A 17,347-nucleotide genomic window follows, 5' to 3' on the forward strand; every position below is an offset into this window, starting at 1 on the left:
AAGGTGGCCAGAACAGTGAACACTCTGCCCCCTAAAAAGACACGCTTTTTCCATTCCTATGAAGAACCTGGAGATCCGGCTCTGATGCAAGGAAAAAGGGATGAACAGTCTACTCGCTCTGGGAATTCTTTGTGTTCAGGGAAGAAACCTGACACTCCGAGAAGTGGCAAGCGCAAGGCTCGAGGAAGCAGGGAAGAAAACGAGGAGACAGTTTTTGAGAATGGCTTGGCTTCTGATTTGGGCCCGGGCCCAATGGCTACTCATAAAAAAGTGATTGCTCTGGGGGGTGACTTAAACTCAGTGGGCTTTGGTTTAGGCAAGACAACATTGGGCTTATACACCCCTATTGGGCCGAACAGACTTGCTGGAGAGGAGGGCCCTAACTTGGTTGAGGGACTACAGGGGGTAGAGAGTTCCAAGGCCGAGCCAGACCCAAATACCCTGGCACAGCTCAAGGATTCCTTTCGGTTGACTTTTTCTCCTCGTCAGTGCAGCCTAGGGCTCCTCGAGGTCTCCGCCAGGCAAGCCTCACCAGGAACAACGCGAGGGGGTAAACGACGTCGGGAGGGTGACGAGATAAGTACAGGAAGGAAAAGCGAGATACCTGGTCCTACGGTGGTGCCGACCGTGCTTAAGAAGACTGGGGAATTAGAGATTGTGGAGGCTGGAGGAATAGACGCAGCGGGTCCAAATGGAGGAAGCACGGACTCTCCAAACTTTGTATTATCGGCGGCCGGCCAGAGGCGGGCTGACCGACGCCAATGAAAATCATTTGTTGGAATGTCCGGGGGTTGGGAAACCCCCGGGCGATGGGTCGCTTATTGAAGCTTATCCGTGAGCGGCACCCGGACCTCCTCTTTCTTTCGGAAACGAAATTGAGAGGAGTAAGGGTGGATCAGTTGAAAAGGAAATTGGGGTATGTGGACGGTTTTGGTGTGCATGCTGTGGGCCGGAGTGGAGGTTTGTACTTGTTGTGGACGGAAGGTTTGGATGTCAATATTCGGAGTTACAGTAAAGGGCATATCGATGCTACGATCGAAGAAGGTAACGAAGTGCGGTGTAGATTCACAGGGTTTTATGGTGAGGCGGACGAGTCGAAGCGGCATTTGTCTTGGGAGCTTCTCCGGCGTCTTCATGCGGGTGAGGCGGGACCATGGCTATGCGCGGGTGATTTTAACGAGGTCCTCTTTGATTTCGAGCATGCGAGTAACACGAGGAGAAGTGCTTGTGAGATGGCCCGGTTCGGCGAGGCGCTGGAGGATTGCGATCTCCACGATCTGGGATTCCAAGAGCTACGAGGAGGAAGAGCCGTAACTTAATCAAGGGGATCTTCAATGATGATGGTAGGTGGGTCAACTCGGAAAGCGCGGTGAGAACTGTTTTTGAGACGTACTTCCGAGGAGTCTTTACTTCCAACGGTGCGTCGGAAGAGGACTTCAGGCTGATTATTGAGCGAGATGTTGCCAGATTGCCGGAGAGTAGTCGGGAGCTGATGGACGAGGATTTCTCAGCCGAGGAGGTGGATAGGGCTATCATGATGATGGGGCCGCGGAAGGCACCGGGTCCTGACGGTTTTCACGCTATTTTCTTCCAGAAAAACTGGCAGGTGGTGGGTCCGGATGTCAGGAAGGAATGCCTCGAGATCTTGAACTATGGCTCGAGCGTTAAAGATTGGAACGCGACGAATATAGTGCTTATCCCGAAGGTGAAGAATCCGAGAAGGGTGGGGGACTATCGACCCATAAGTCTGTGTAATGTTATGCTTAAGATCGTAACGAAGGTGGTGGCTAATAGAATCAAAGGTGTCCTCCCCTTGATCATCTCCGAAGCTCAGAGCGCCTTCGTTCCCGGGCGTCTCATCTCGGATAATGTGGCTATCGCCTACGAACTCCTCCACTCGATCAAGATGAAGACTAAAGGCAACACGGGGTTTTTGGCACTCAAGTTGGATATGAGTAAGGCCTACGATCGGGTCGAGTGGGGCTTCATAGTGGCGATGTTGAAGAGAGTTCGGTTCGGACCCAGGCTTGTGTCAGTGGTCCTCGACTGCATTTCCACGCCGGTCTTCTCCGTGGTTATTAACGGGAGAGTAGGGAGTTATATAAAGCCAAGCCGGGGCCTCCGGCAAGGATGTCCGCTATCCCATTATCTCTCTCTCTTGTGTGCGGAAGGTTTGTCCGCGCTTATCCGTGGCCAAGAACGACTGGGGTTATGGAATGGGTTCAGGTACAGCCCGGGAGCTCCCAGAGTATCACACCTTCTTTTGGCTGACGACAGTCTCCTCTTCGGCCTTGTGGACTCGACGTGTTGTTCTGCGCTTCGTACTATTTTGGAAACCTACGAGAAGGGGACGGGTTAGGTTGTCAACTTCGAGAAGTCGGTGTTCTGCTGCTCGCGCAACGTTCCGGACGATGAGGTGGTCCGGATCTCAGGGGCGCTTGGTATCCCGCATACGACGGAGCTGGAGAGTTACCTGGGAATGCCCGTTCGGTCTGGGAGAGAGAAGTTGAAGATTTTTAGCAACATCAAGAAGCGGGTCCAAAAGCAACTCCTTATGTGGAGAGCGAGTTTGTTTACAGCCGGTGGTAAGAAAATTCTTGTAAAAGCGGTGGTCCATGCGATACCGACGTATACGATGAGCCTGTTTAGACTCCCTTCTACTCTTATCGACGAGCTCCATGGTCTAATGGCTCGATTTTGGTGGGGTGGGTCGGAGGATAAGCGGCGGATTCACTGGAAGCGTTGGGAAGCTCTTACTCGGCCGAAAACGGAGGGTGGTTTGGGGTTCAAAGACCTCACCGATTTTAATCAAGCTCTTGTTGGACGGCAAGTTTGGCGGCTAGTTCAGTACCCGACTAGCTTGATGGCCCGAGTGCTCAAAGCGAAGTATTACCCGCATACCTCGGTGCTTGATCTGGAAGGGAAGGGCCACTTCTCCTACCTATGCAAGAGCTTTTGTTGGGGGTTGGAGCTTATACGGAAAGGTATTCGGTGGCAGATCGGAGAAGGGAATTTACGTGTCTTTTCTACTCCCTGGATTCCAAGAGCCGGGGCCTTTTCGTTGATCTCGCCGGAGCCGGAAGATGGCTTCCCTTGGAGAGTAGCAGACCTTGTAGACGGAGGCACGTGGAACCGTGGGCGACTAGACGCGTTGCTGGTCCCATATGATGTGGAGGCGGTGATGAAGATACCGCTAGGGGAGGGAGCTAATCGAGACCGATTGGTATGGCACTACGAAGATAATGGGTTGTATTCGGTTCGTTCGGCGTACCGGCTTGCGAGAGCCGAAGTTGCCCAGGGGCCCTCGTCTTCCTCGGACCCGGATAATGTGTGGTGGAAGAAGTTGTGGAGCTTGACTATTCCCCCTAAAATGAAACATCTTGTGTGGAGGTGCTGGTTTGATATCATTCCCACGCTCGGGAACCTGCGAGGGAGAGGTGTTCAGTGCCTTCCATTCTGTAGCTTCTGTGGGGAGCTTCCTGAGAATGCCCTCCATGCCGTTTGGACCTGTGATCGAGCTAGAGAGATATGGCGGTGCTCTCTATTGCAGAGGTGGGCTGAAAAGACTGGCACGTTGGCGTTTCAGGATATTTGCCGTAGAGCTCTGGAGTGCCTTTCTGAACCGGATCTGGTACTGTTTTGTGGCTTGGTCTGGGCGGCTTGGTCAGACAGGAATCACCGGCTGTTCGAAAGAAAGGTGAGAGCACCCGAAACCCGAGTGATTGAGGTGGCAAGCTGGATCGCGAGTTTCAAAGAGCACTCCAAGAGGCTGGAACCAGGGTCAGTGCAGTCGGAGTCAAGCATACGTGTTTGGGTTCGTCCTGGAGAGGGGCTGCTGAAGCTAAATGTGGACGCTGCTTGGGATGCCCAGTCTAGGCGAGCAGCGGTCGGAGGATTAGTGCGGGATCACCATGGTGGGGTTGTCGGTGTTATAGCCAAGCTGGTCTGTGATGTTGATTCGGCGCTCACCGCTGAGTGTCGAGCTATTTTGGAAGGGCTTCGGTTTGTGCAATCCCATGGGTGGCGAGTCAGCGACGTGGAGTCGGATTGTTTGCGAGCGACGCAACTGATTGGTGGTCGGAGTGTGCGCAGCCTGCAGGGCCCGATTGTTCAGAGCATCTGTGCGATCCTAGAGTCCCTGGCTATTTCCTATTGTTGGGTGCCTCGAGTTTGTAATGAGGCTGCCAATGTTATTGCTAAAACTCGCTTAAGTACTCTAAGGCGTGATTTGTGGTCCCTGGTTTGCCCTGCGTGGCTTGATGGTTGTATCAAGAAGGACATTCAGTCCCTGGTTTAATGTTATCAGGTTTTCCATAAAAAAAAAAAATCATGTAGACGCTGAAGTCCTATGTTTTTTTTTTGTTCTACACTAACTTGTCCATAACACTTGGACGCTTATGGTATATGCCTGTCTCGGTGGTGGAAGCTGAAGTCATGGCAAACATTGGGTTTGGTGTTGGACGCGGAGCTCATGGTGGACATCAGGCTTGGTGGTGGACGCCGGTCTTGGTGGGGACTTCGCGCTCACTACATTGTTTCGTATTTTTTTTTTTTCTCTGAGTATTTTTATTCAGCTATAGTTTAAATACGGTATCCGATACTTATATCTAATATACAACATTTTCGTACTGATTTTAGTTTAATTTTTTTTTGGATTGTTATATAAAATATTCACTGATTTTAGTTTTATTTTATGTTTGGATTGCTCATATAAAATGTTATTTATTTAAGAAAAATTCGGATGAACAATTTAATTAGTAAGTAATACATTAGAATTAATTATACGAGAAATAAAATCAACAATTCAAAGTAAAGCAACTCAATAGGAAGTTTGACTGTGGACTATTACAATTCTTGCATGATATAAGTTGGTTAAAGTGTTAAACATGCTTAATTGAACATATTTCGATATTCCGAGTAATAATAACAGAAGTTGCTGAGCGGGGCGGGAACGTTGGAGTAGGTTAGAAGTAAAGAAGGATCTAGAATAAGTGGACTAATATTTAGTTACACGTGTCCTGATCCAACGGCTTGGCCCAAAAAAACAGGAAGGAACCGGAAAGACAGTTCTAGACAATTCCAGCTTCTTCTTCTACAAACAGCATTAAGCTAACCCAAACCCTACGTTCATTACATATATTATATTATATTATATATATATATATATATAGATCCCCTAGTTAGTTTTCATAACAACAATCGAATCAAATTCTTCAGCGATTACTTGACGAAAGCGACTGAGAGGAAACATGTTTGGAAGAAAGACGAAGAAGAGCAGCATCAACAACAGAAAGTACTACGAGGTTCTTGGAGTATCCAAGGACGTTTCTCAGGATGACCTCAAGAAGGCTTACAAGAAAGCCGCGATCAAGAACCACCCTGACAAGGGCGGCGACCCCGAGAAGGTAACAACCAACCATGCCTCGAGATATAATTCTTGATCTTCTTGTTTGAAAATCGGTGACTTATTTTTTTATTTTTTTTTTTTGTATGTGCAGTTCAAAGAGATAGCGCAGGCGTACGAGGCGCTGAGCGACCCGGAGAAGCGAGAGATCTACGACCAGTACGGCGAGGAAGCCCTCAAGGAAGGCATGGGCTCCGGCGCCGGCGCCGGAGCCGGCGACCCGTTCGGCATATTCGAGTCGATGTTCGGAGGCGGGGGCGGTCGGAGGCAGAGAGAGAGGCGGGGCGAGGATGTGGTTCATCCGCTCAAGGTGTCTTTGGAGGATCTCTACCTCGGCACCACCAAGAAGCTCTCTCTCTCCCGCAACATCATCTGCTCCAAGTGCCAGGGGTGAGTAAGAGTTTGAGTTTTCCCATCAATAAAACCTTTTTCATTGAAAACGTTCATGACAAAGAGAAATATTGGATGGTGAGATTTCAGGAAGGGGTCTAAGTCGGGGGCGTCGGCGAGCTGCGGGGGCTGCCAAGGGACGGGGATGAAGGTGACGATGAGGCAGCTGGGCCCGTCCATGATCCAGCAGATGCAGCACCCCTGCAACGAGTGCAAGGGCACCGGAGAGACCATCTCCGACGAGGACCGATGCCCGTCTTGCAACGGCGACAAGGTCGTCCCCGAGAAGAAGCTCCTCGAAGTCGTCGTCGAGAAGGGGATGAGACACGGCCAGAAGATCACCTTCCCCGGCGAGGCCGATGAGGCGGTACCAAATCTTATTCCTAGCTCGGTCGTGTTTTAGTTTTTCATTCATTCATGTGTTTTTATGAGCCGATTCTTTTTTTTTTCTTTGGCAGCCGGAGACTATCACGGGTGATATCGTGTTCGTGGTTCAGGAGAAGGATCACCCGAGGTTCAGTAGAAAAGGAGATGATCTTTTCGTCGAGCACAACTTGTCTCTCACCGAGGCTCTCTGCGGCTTTCAGTTCGTGCTGACTCACTTGGACGGAAGGCAGTTGCTGATCAAGTCGAACCCGGGAGAGGTCGTCAAGCCAAGTAAGAATCATAGGATAAAGATTAACATCATTGGTGTCGTGTCATGTTGTTCTAAACATGTGGTTCGTGTTTTCTTTTTTTCTTTGCTTCGAATGGGCAGATTCGTTCAAGGCGATTGACGAAGAGGGAATGCCGGTGTACAAGAGGCCATTCATGAAGGGAAAACTGTACATCCATTTCAACGTGGATTTCCCAGATTATCTGAGCCCTGAGCAAGTTAAGGCTGTGGAGGCTATTCTTCCGGCGAGGCCGTCGTCACAGTTGTCTGACATGGAAATTGACGAGTGCGAAGAGACCACCATGCACGATGTCAACATCGAGGATGAGATGCGGAGGAAGCAGCAAGCTCAGGCCGAGGCTTACGATGATGACGATGATATGCGCGACGGCGGTGCTCAGAGGGTCCAGTGTGCTCAGCAGTGATGAGTTTTATTTCGCAATTTTTGGGGAATGTATGAGTGAAAATGGGCTCTGTACTGTGATGAAAATATAAATCTACTTTTGTAAAGTTTTCTATAGAAACTGGATTTGAATTTTAGTATTACTATCCTCTTCCACTAAATCTTGTGATGTTTTGAACACGAGTAAACGAACCAATGGAATTCAATATGATATGATTGGAAACAACTATAGAAACGTACAGTAAGCTCTTTACTTGAGCCGTGTGATGTCTATCTTCTTCTGGAAATACCGAAAAACTTGAAGAACTGAAAATGTAGGTTTGCCACCAGTTCCTATACACAGTTTCGCTAGAGCCAGAAGGCTCTTGAGCTCTTTAGTATCATAAGAATTGCCGAGGTCAGGGTCGATCATGTTGTGCATCGACTTTCTGAACCGAGTCTCTTGAATCCACTGGACCAGGTGGGCACCCTTCTCCGACGACTGCCCCGTGACGAGCTCCAAGATCAGCACGCCCAGTTGGAATATGAGATTACCACATTCCTGACCCGTACAATCTGCAGAACAGTGGGGTTTTAGTACGATGGTCGAGAAAAAAAGGCTATGGTGTGGCGAGGAGTGTAAGAGTAGACCTTTCGGACACGAGGCATGACCGACTGATATGTTACCTCCACCGACCCGTGTTACGAAGCCAATATCGGAGATCTGCAATTGGAGGACGTAAATGTGATGTAGCCCGAAATTTTAATGAACTGTCTCAAGTTAGTGTACCTTTGCATCGAAGTTGTCGTCTAGCATGATGTTACTAGAGTTAATTGAGACGTGATAGCTCGGTGGATCGTTAAAGAGAAGCAGATATTCCTGCACGGTTGATGCAAATATAAAATGAGTTTCCGTAACAGAGCTGGGCTAATGGAGAAAATTTCTATAAGTGCTAACATACCAAAGCAGCCACAACTCCGACAGCTATTTGTAATCTGGTCCTCCAATTCAAGGGAGTCCTCAGGGGGTCTGTGGGGATCAGTTTTCAGTAAAATAGTTGAGCTTTGTTTGCTTACAATAAACAAATTCGAAAAATTTGTCGTTTACCATTAAGATGCTCCTTCAAGCTCCCATTTGCAATGCTGTCAAAGATTAGCAATCTGAAAAGAGTGCATCGATTAGGCACTTGCAAAATATGGCCTTGAATGTATATAAACTAGCAGAGACTGGGAATGTTTTATGAGGCCTGGAGCGAAATTTTGAAATCAGGTCTTCTTTGAAAAGGATGTGCTCGATATCATTTGAAGTTTTTATTTTCTTTGAGCTATCTGCTATAATCAATAGTTTCTCTCTTTTAATGAAGATGAAATAGTTATTATTTTTTATTTATTAATAATTCTATTATTCAGTCATGATTGGTGGGGTTTTATAAAAATATATAATACTTTTTTTTTTAACATTATAGATATAATTTTAAAAAATTAGGCCTCTCAAATTAAGAGGCTTAAACCCATTGCTTTAGTTGACAAATGCTGTGTGTAACCAAGACAGCTTCAGCGCACAAATGACAACAATATTGAGACTACCTAAGGTAATATTTCTTTCACATCCACAGATTCTGATTATGATTATTGATTACCACTTGATTGATTGACATTGTGGCGAGATAATATTGACATTAAGTGGTTAATTTTGTTTTGTTTTAGTTTTTAAATCCTCATCAAATTTAAGTCAGAAGCACTCCTGGGAGAGGTTGAGAGGGTTGGGTTCTAAAAAAGAATAAATAATGATCACATCAAGTCTAGTCTCTTTAATGCAATGCCAAGTTTCATATCATCTCTTTTCAAAAGGAGGATCAGAAATAGAACCTTTTAGTTCCGAAACAAAAACCGCGAAGGCCGAGGAGATGGCGATGATGCAAACGTGCTAATTGTTGCACCTTTCTATAAAACACTTCTTTCTCTTCTCCATCTGTGATTTCTTTAATCAATGCGACAGTACCGTCTCGAAATCTCGCCTTATAAGCACAACCATTGGAATCGCTGTACATAATCCGGTGAAAACCATCTGTTGCCCTCTCGACATCCTTGTAAGAGAACCGCTCAATATATTTTATTCCACCTGAGGAAAAGAGATTTATACACATGTAACTTCCTTACTTTAAGTATGATCTTAACAAAACGTTCACGGAATAAGTAGTTTTTTTCAATTTATTTATTAAACTTTCATGTACTTGATAACGAAAAATGAGCTTGATTTATGGCTGTATTAGTTTGCGAAATGAAATCATAAAAGCCTGAATTGTGTTTTCTTGGATCAAATCTAAGCTTTTCCGAAGGGAAAAAAGAAAAGAGAACAATCTTCAAGCCTAAGAAACATACTGCGAATATATGAATTGCTCAACCATGTAAATTGTAATCCCTTCTCATACATAATTCGGTGCGACAAATCCACTTTCGCAAGCTATGTATGTTCAAACCAATCAATACTTGGCCGCATTTAACAAACTCTAGAACATCTTCAGTTAACTGATCTCATTTATACTAAAAAAGATTGATTCTAAGCAAAGTTGGGTTGAATTATGATGTGAATACAGTAGTTGGCTCAAAACTCAATCATTAACGACAAAGCTTCGTACAAATTTCGTAAAACTAAACTGTCTAATCCGATATAATCCTTCATGGTGGTCAAATCACAATTACAACATCGAATTCATAATAATTCTGCCAACGGAAAGGAAGAGAAAAGAAAAATATGAAAGATGAAATTACCTTGACGAGATCGGCGATGTCTGGATTTGCAGAGAAAGAGGTCCATTTGGAGTTTTCAGGGAATGTTTAGTGATGCGAGAATTAAAGGTAGTTGAAGTTGTAGAGGAGCAACAATGAAGGTAAATTCCCATAATTCCATTAGTTTTTTTTTTTTTTTTTTTTTTTCTTTTTCTTTTTGGGTTCTGAAATAATGAGTTGGGTTCATTATTAGAGATCTGTTTATTTACGTGGGCCCCAAGGAGTGAGTCTTTAAAGCTCTCTGAGGGCATCGTGGTCATAGAAGTTAGTGTAGAAGAATCAGTTAAATGTTCTATTTTGGTGAGACGTGGCTGAGTGTGAATGCATATTCACGCGTGTAGGCCATACGTGTGAATGACTTAAAAAACACTCTCAAGAGAAAAGTTGAAATTCTAATCCTTAGTGTCTTCGCGATGTCTCAGATCACTGGACAAAAGGCATACGAGATCTAAGAGCTTCTCTTTATATCATTGAAGACGAAAATTCTTCGATTGCGTCTTAATTTCAAACAATCAAGATACGAATATGTATCCATTAAAGAACTGTACAACCAGTTGATGACTTTTGAGAATTGAATTAAAATACTTTAAAGCGGTAAAGATACATATATGATCGAAGCTAATTTTACAAAGAACAGCAATAATGATGGCTACAACACTAATAACCAACAAGAAGAGGCCTTTTGTCATCACCAAACTATTTAAAGATTGGAGGATTTTCAAACAGTCGAGGTCGACGAGGCTGGCTGTGGATAATATGCCAAATGTGTGTGGAAAATTTGATCTCACTGCCATCAAATGCTATCATCGCTTAGATAAAAATAATAATGGGTGTTCATCCGATGGCAGTGCTACAAGATTTTAGTCCAACTTTGCTTGACCAACAAACATCACAGATGGAGCGTTGAACATGGATTCAGGTGCAAATCAGCACTTCACAAACGGTGTTTCTGTAACGCAAGGCTCGACATCTTTCACATGCCATGACCAAGTCATGAATTGAAATTGTAAACTCTTACATATCTCACATATTGGTAAGAGTAATTCTTATACATAGTCCATGAATTTCATTTCAGTTAAACAGTGATGATGATGATGTTAACTGGAATTTTACAACAAGAGCTTCATTGTGAAAGCCAAGGGCTAAAACAAGGTATGTTTCAATGTTCAACCATTAATTAGCTATATAAGCTGTCACAGATCAAGAGGTCAAGACTCTGCTTTGGAACCCAAGACTAGGTTACCTGCTTAATTAATGTTACTATCTGTTACACTATTGTAACTTAACTTTTTCAAGTCCTGATTTTTGCAACTCCTGTTAACTGGCTAAAAGCCACAAACTACCTTCCTCCAGGAGCAACACATTCGTTTGATTTCGTGCACTCTTAACATTTGGGGTTCATGTCCTGTAAATTTAACAAATGGAGTGAAATATTTTGTTTTGTTCATTGATGACTACACTGATCATTTCACGTGGATTTCATTGCTTCAATCAAAAGAGGAAACATCATGTTGAAACTAAGTTTGATCTGAAAAAATATCAAAGCTTTGGAAACAAATTGTTCACCTTCAGTTGGTGAACCACTTCATGGCCGGCGGAGATGGAGATTAGGGAAATATTTTGAAAAGTGCTTTGCTCGTTGAGTTCAAGCATATCACCAACGGGTCAGATATACTATTTAACATGTAAAGCTATAAACATGTCTTAACTTTAGATATACTATTTCCATTATTAATTAAATAATGTCATTATTTAACCTTTATATTAAAGGAACTAAAGTCCCGCAGCGAAGCACAGCATCAAAATTTGTATAAGCTAAAAGAACTCAGGCAACAAACACTACTGCCAGAGGAGGAAAAAAGTGAAGGCAACATATTCACAGCTTGATTACTGAAACAAGCGACTGAACTTATATATATATAACTGAGTAGATGATAATTATAATTCTAGTTTAGAGAGCATTCAAAGTAGTGTTTATAAGTTGAAAAACTAAAAAAAATATATATCGCAAGTAATAAACTTGAACCACCAAGCCATTAACTAAAGAATTGAATTGGGGCTCAAGTTAGATGATAATACAAAAAGAAAAATGATAAAATAAATTATGAAGATGGGGAAAGGACACAGGATTCCACTAATATCCCAACTACCCTAAATCTAACACCAGTTATCACTCAGTTGAGACTTGAGATGTCTTTACAGCCACATTATACCTAAAACCAATATTAAACTTGAAAGTCTAATGATTATTGAGTTTCAACAGCTAATCTCAGATGATTTGGGTTTAATTTCTGCCTTCTCTTGGAGTGGTGTTGGATGGGTATCACCAGGCAGACTTTGGGCGGGGACCACCTCTTTGTCATCGCCTTTCAGCTCACCATCGGCCTTGGAAGGTCCTTCAATGTCCGCTTTCGCTTCTTCCTTCAAAACATCATCTGCCTGAAAAGCCACTTCACCCTCGACTTTCCCATCATTCGCTTTCTCACCCGCTTTCTCGTTTGCCATTTCAGATGTAACTCGCAACGCCTTCTCGGCCTCTTCCTTCTTATCACCCATTGATTCTTCCTCGGCCTTAGAAGGCGCTTCGTTCTCAACCTTATCATCATGTGCAGCGCTAGAAACCATCTTCTCGTCGGCTTTCTCTTTCTTGCTTCCTGATTCCAGTGCACCATCCGACTCCTTTTTCAATTCTTCATCTGCCTTAGAAGGTGCTTCATCCTCAACAGCAGTATTCGAGACCATTTTCTCGCCAGCCTTCTCGTTTTCAATCTCCGAGTGCTTCTCCTCTATGGCCACTTCTTTCTTATCACTCATTGATTCTTCTCCTGCCAAGTCTTTGTCGGTATGTTCTTCCTTTCCATCAATCCCATCCACACCCTGGTCCTTGGGTTTGTCCGAAGCTGATTCGGGTTCTTTCATTTCTATGTCCTTCACTGATTCAGTTTCTTCCCCAGCGACGTCGTCATCTTCAACAGCCTCCGCATCCTCATTGTTGCCCAAGATCTGTTTTTTTCGTTTCTTGGTGGGCTCACTCTCCGGCGACTCAGTTTCTTTCGATTTCTCACTTAATCTTCTAGAACGCCTTGGAGTTTCACCTGTTGCACATAAACATTCGTAATTGGCATAAAATCTGGCCTCTTGTCCAAAATTCATGCCACAGAAAGAGTCTATGGAAGCGAAAATAAAAAGAAAAATACCCGTGCGCCAAACAAATTCAGAGCTTGGCGGGCATCCAGGATGAGATTTAAGATATCGATCCAGTTGGGTCTTATTCTTAATCTCTTCCCCCTCAGGTGACACGAATACTACTGAGCTTCTCCCAGCACTGCCAGACGTCTTCTTTAGCACAATCTGAAACACAATCAAAGGGAAATGATACACGATATAGATAATGATCACTAGAAACAACTGCCGGAAAATAGAAGCTCAACATTCAAACATGAGAAATCACGCTGCAGAGAGATTTCATTCTAGAAAATGCCAACAAATCTCTTCATAGCTCCCTACTCCTCCATTTACAGGTGAAAGATTATTTTTTGAATTAACCACAACATCCCACAGAACAATCTACGCAAGCAAGTAGTAGTAGCAAAATAAATGTCAACCAGGGAGATAAGACTGTTTAACCAGAAGCTATTCTCCACAGAATACTAATTTCAGGAGGGTTAAGAACATATATTTCAGCTAGTATTTTGGGTTAGAATTCAGATTTGTTCTATGTTAGCTGTATCTGCCGTTATTTTCTTAAAATTCAGAGTAAATGGTACCGAAGCCATCATCAACAAAATGTTTTCAAAAGAATGATAGAAACTAATTCAATAAAATCCATAAATTTATCTCAACAGTAATTTTTTTTTGTTCTTTTATTTATTTATTTATAAACTTAACAGTAAAGTTGAACAAAGTGAAAATAGTGAAAAATGGTCTAAGACAATGCAGTGGGTTAAAATCCTATTCTTCCTAACATTAAAATCTACCGATCATTAACATAACACAATGCATGCATAATAAAATCCATATCAGTCCATATGTAGATCAAAACTAGAAAGACATGAAAATAAATATATTTTTTATTTGTATTTTTCATCATTTTTTGCTTGGCTGGCCCATTTTGTTTCGCTATATCCTAGATGCAGCAACCAATTATGGATTTTACCTCCCTAACAATGTTACAACCAAGAATTATGACATGTTCAAGAAACAATGGAATCAACAGCCTTAACGTAAAAGGAGAGAGAATGAGGAACAAATCATACAAAGCGATTGAGATGTTTAATTAAAAATAAAAGAAACAAAGAGCCCCTTTATTACAGGATAAAGAAAAGCACAAATCAGGCAGAACAAATAAACACGGACGCCTAAAATAGTAATGTTGTTGATGTAATTACTTGCATTTACAATATAAGCACAATATTTGGCATTTCTATATCTGCATAAATAGAGAAAGTATAGCTAGTTCTAGTGGATTCTTGGATTTTGAGGAGTTGATTCTCCCTGGCTCAGATTTTGTGGGAATTTGGAGGAACCACAACACTAGGTGCAAAAACAAAGTCCGTGAACTAGTAAATTATTACGTTGAGCCTTGAAAAAAGGAGCTTCTGGTATTAATTCAAATACAAGTTTGATAGCAGCCCTATGGACCCTTACCATCACTGCCACCAAGGTGTCAAGGAACCCAACCAGGAAGACCAAAAATTTCCAACGAATGGTCGTGTCTAGTTATGAATCCAAATTTTGTGAACACGGGCATGCCAACATCATGTGTTTGCGAACAACTTGATTCGAGAAATCCATTGAGAAAATCATCAAGATAGCAATTGAGACAAGTCAGAAAATCATAGTATATTCAGAGTCGTGATCTACTGGTAGACGGCACCATGGGTAGGCCTAGAACAAGTTTAAGGTGTGAACAAATCTAATTCCAGGCATACTTTATACTGTTAAGATACTGACTTGTAGTGGTGTCACTGTGTCAAAAATTTCATGACTTGGTTCAAGAATATAGCAACAGTGAAGAGTTTATATGAGCTGAATAAATCTACTTCACAGTGACAACATCCCAAATGGCCTTAGGCAAAGGTTAAAGTAAATATATCCCAAAATCGGAATTTTCCAAGTGAATATGTTAACATGACTGTGGATTTGAATATATCGCCAACAGCAAGATGGATCACTTCTCTCAGGTACATAGCCATTGAGATAGCCAAATCTTCCTTTGTACCAAATAAATATTTGAAACTGATTACACAAACCTATTTAAGTCTTCATTGACTCTGCTTACCCCATGGAAGAATCCATCTCTGAAATATGCTCTTAACAGTTTTACCTCTATGATAACCTAAACGCACAAGTTAGGAAGGATGTGAAATGTTCAAACACTGCCAACTAAAATATTGATAGTAAATAGATTATTTTCCCTCGTTTTTTTTTTCTTTATCAACTTTAACACTCTGTATTTACATTATTTACACGTCAAGAGAGAGAGAGAGAGAGAGAGAGAGAGAGAGAGAGAGAGAGGCAACAAAAAACTTGTTTCTTTCCTGATCCTTGTTTCTTTCTTTCTTTTAGTAGTAGCACACCACAAATATTTCTCTTACTTATTTTTATCACGTAAGGATAAACATGTCATAGCTGGTACTTCAAATTGATGACAATAGGTTCAATTGAACAAGCTAATTTCAATAGCTTTTATACGACAACATGACTATGAATCTTGAATCACAAAGACATACCGAAGATTGCACAAGGGCGTATACTTCCAAAAACTCATCTGATATCAGAGCACTTAGACTTAACATAAACCAATAACTTCTGAAATTCTAAACTTGCAATAAAAAGAATTACATGTTTTCTCTAACACACTGTTACTGGAAAAATCTTACACATGCGCAATCTCACAGCAAGTCAATAAATAACATCAAAGCCAAGGCCAATGCTTAAATGATACAATGTGGTAAGGCGGTTGCTTATTAAGAAAAAAGTTAAAAGGTAAGATGTGTTTTTCAATTTTTTTTTTCTTCTTTTTAATACAAGAAAATGTCACTGGTGGATAATTATTTCCTGATTCACAACATTTTTCTATTTTAAATCATTGATGCATCATCGTTAATAATATATTTTAAAGGGGGGGAAAAGTAGAAAAAAAAAAAAAGCAATCCTGTCTACTTATGGAAGTCAAAAGTTGCCAACAAATGGTTGGAAAAATAATTAGCATTATAAGGAATTATTTTATTTTGGTACACAGTGGTTACATCTTCCTTCCGTGCAGCCACAAAGTTAAGGAAAATATCTCCTAATTGATAACAGAACGATACCCTGAATGGGCTGATTATGAGTTGTAATTTTAACAATTCAGCCCCTATACTAAAAGCAATAGAAACTATCAATTTGTCTAATTTTCATGATGTTCACAACGTTGAGAATAAACCTGTGCACTTTATGCAATTTCCTGCTTTGATTCACAGAACAGTCGCTAAGTTTATCAAGTGCAACATCAAGTCCGCAATGCATGGTATCTTATTCTCAAAGCTCGAGATCAAGAAACAAGGGCCGTTGCACTTCGACTTAGCCTAGATAGTTACTAATCTTGGTGGGAATGTAGTTTCATGGCGTTTTATGAAAAAAAAAAAAAAAATTAAAAAAAGAACAGTCTAATGATAAGCCAAATAAATAATGATTATTTTTTAAGTGGAAACTGCGAAATTTTATCAGGTTAGCTTTTGTTGTTTAAAACTTTAAATTCACATCTACCAAATCTCAGCATGATACACTCGGAACGACGCATTCGGATTAATTCAAGTTCACCAGACGTTAAGATTTTGTTTCTTACCTAGTTTACGTCAAATTAATTAAGCCGTCATTTTAGTCCCTAATAATTATGAATAAATCCAATGTCAATTAAACCAAGTGATCCACGAAATGCGTAAATGAAAAAGAGCATGTTCACAACCAAACCCTAGAACACAAAAACTACGAATTCTGAAAGAAAAAAAAAATCAAGCTCACGCCGAGAATTCGTAAACAAGAAAGCATTATCTAAAACAAAAACGAATTAAGAGGAACGAAAAAGAAACGAACCAATTTTTTCCATCCTTCAGGAGCTGAGAGCTCCCCAATGGAAGCTTTGTTGTTGTCTCCGCTCTCCACCGACGATGCCATGTATGCTTTTTTAGAGCTCTCCAATTCCCGCTCTTCTCTCTCTACTTCTCTCTAGAAGACTCGCAAAATTACAAAGACGCGATAACACTCGTGCGAATTAGACAGAATAAGGCGACGCGAGACGAGATTTATGTGCTTATATCATCAACTCGTACACGCGCGGACGTCACGCGCAGTGCTGCTGTGATTCGAAGTCTTGGCTGCGTCCGCTGGATCTGTTTAACTGAGTCCTGATAACGTTGTCGACTCGGCCGATTCTGGGCTTTTAGTAGTTAAAGCGGGCCTGGCTGCCACTTAATCAATTGATCTTTCAATGGAATTATTATTTTCGTAAATGGACCAAGTATTGTTTTTTTCTTTCAAATTTAAAGTATTAAATTACTAAATTACAATATAAGCCACAAAAAATAGAACAAACTCAGGATTTCTAAATTTTGATTTCAATGAACTGTAAGTACACAGAAAATTACGGAGGATCTTGTTGAAGTTAGCTCGTCTTTCTAGTTCGACTCCTCCTTAATTAGTCTTTCCAATCCGTTGGAACAGATTGACACGACCTCGGAATCAC

General features: G+C 41.9%; 4 protein-coding genes across 4 annotated transcripts; 2 read left to right on the forward strand and 2 right to left on the reverse strand.

Annotated features, from left to right (window-relative positions):
* The first annotated feature begins 809 nt into the window (after positions 1-809).
* Positions 810-4,297, forward strand: LOC149381089 (uncharacterized). Its single transcript, XM_089601281.1, has 3 exons — positions 810-1,240; positions 1,348-2,248; positions 2,360-4,297. The coding sequence occupies exons 1-3, from the start codon at positions 810-812 to the stop codon at positions 4,295-4,297; spliced, it is 3,270 nt and encodes a 1,089-aa protein (XP_089457407.1).
* Positions 4,298-5,149: 852 nt separating this feature from the next.
* On the forward strand, positions 5,150-6,992 carry LOC149381090 (chaperone protein dnaJ 3-like). The gene is made up of 5 exons (XM_089630333.1): positions 5,150-5,405; positions 5,499-5,794; positions 5,885-6,161; positions 6,253-6,451; positions 6,552-6,992. Exons 1-5 carry the CDS (start codon positions 5,250-5,252, stop codon positions 6,872-6,874), a joined length of 1,251 nt encoding a protein of 416 aa, XP_089486459.1. The 5' UTR covers positions 5,150-5,249; the 3' UTR covers positions 6,875-6,992.
* LOC149381091 (Protein kinase superfamily protein) lies at positions 6,979-9,786 on the reverse strand. Its single transcript, XM_089630335.1, has 7 exons — positions 9,604-9,786; positions 8,701-8,953; positions 7,940-7,992; positions 7,794-7,861; positions 7,622-7,711; positions 7,483-7,555; positions 6,979-7,407 (listed from the first exon to the last, which is right to left on the reverse strand). The coding sequence occupies exons 1-7, from the start codon at positions 9,647-9,649 to the stop codon at positions 7,103-7,105; spliced, it is 888 nt and encodes a 295-aa protein (XP_089486461.1). The 5' UTR covers positions 9,650-9,786; the 3' UTR covers positions 6,979-7,102.
* A 1,816-nt stretch (positions 9,787-11,602) lies between these two features.
* On the reverse strand, positions 11,603-16,914 carry LOC149381092 (uncharacterized). The gene is made up of 3 exons (XM_089600821.1): positions 16,699-16,914; positions 12,819-12,972; positions 11,603-12,716 (listed from the first exon to the last, which is right to left on the reverse strand). Exons 1-3 carry the CDS (start codon positions 16,777-16,779, stop codon positions 11,878-11,880), a joined length of 1,074 nt encoding a protein of 357 aa, XP_089456947.1. The 5' UTR covers positions 16,780-16,914; the 3' UTR covers positions 11,603-11,877.
* Between the last annotated feature and the right edge of the window lie 433 nt (positions 16,915-17,347).

This window comes from Urtica dioica, chromosome 11, assembly GCF_054948205.1.
Source record: "Urtica dioica subsp. dioica isolate 48M chromosome 11, U.dioica_male_clone48M_v1_H2, whole genome shotgun sequence".
NCBI lineage: Eukaryota > Viridiplantae > Streptophyta > Magnoliopsida > Rosales > Urticaceae > Urtica > Urtica dioica.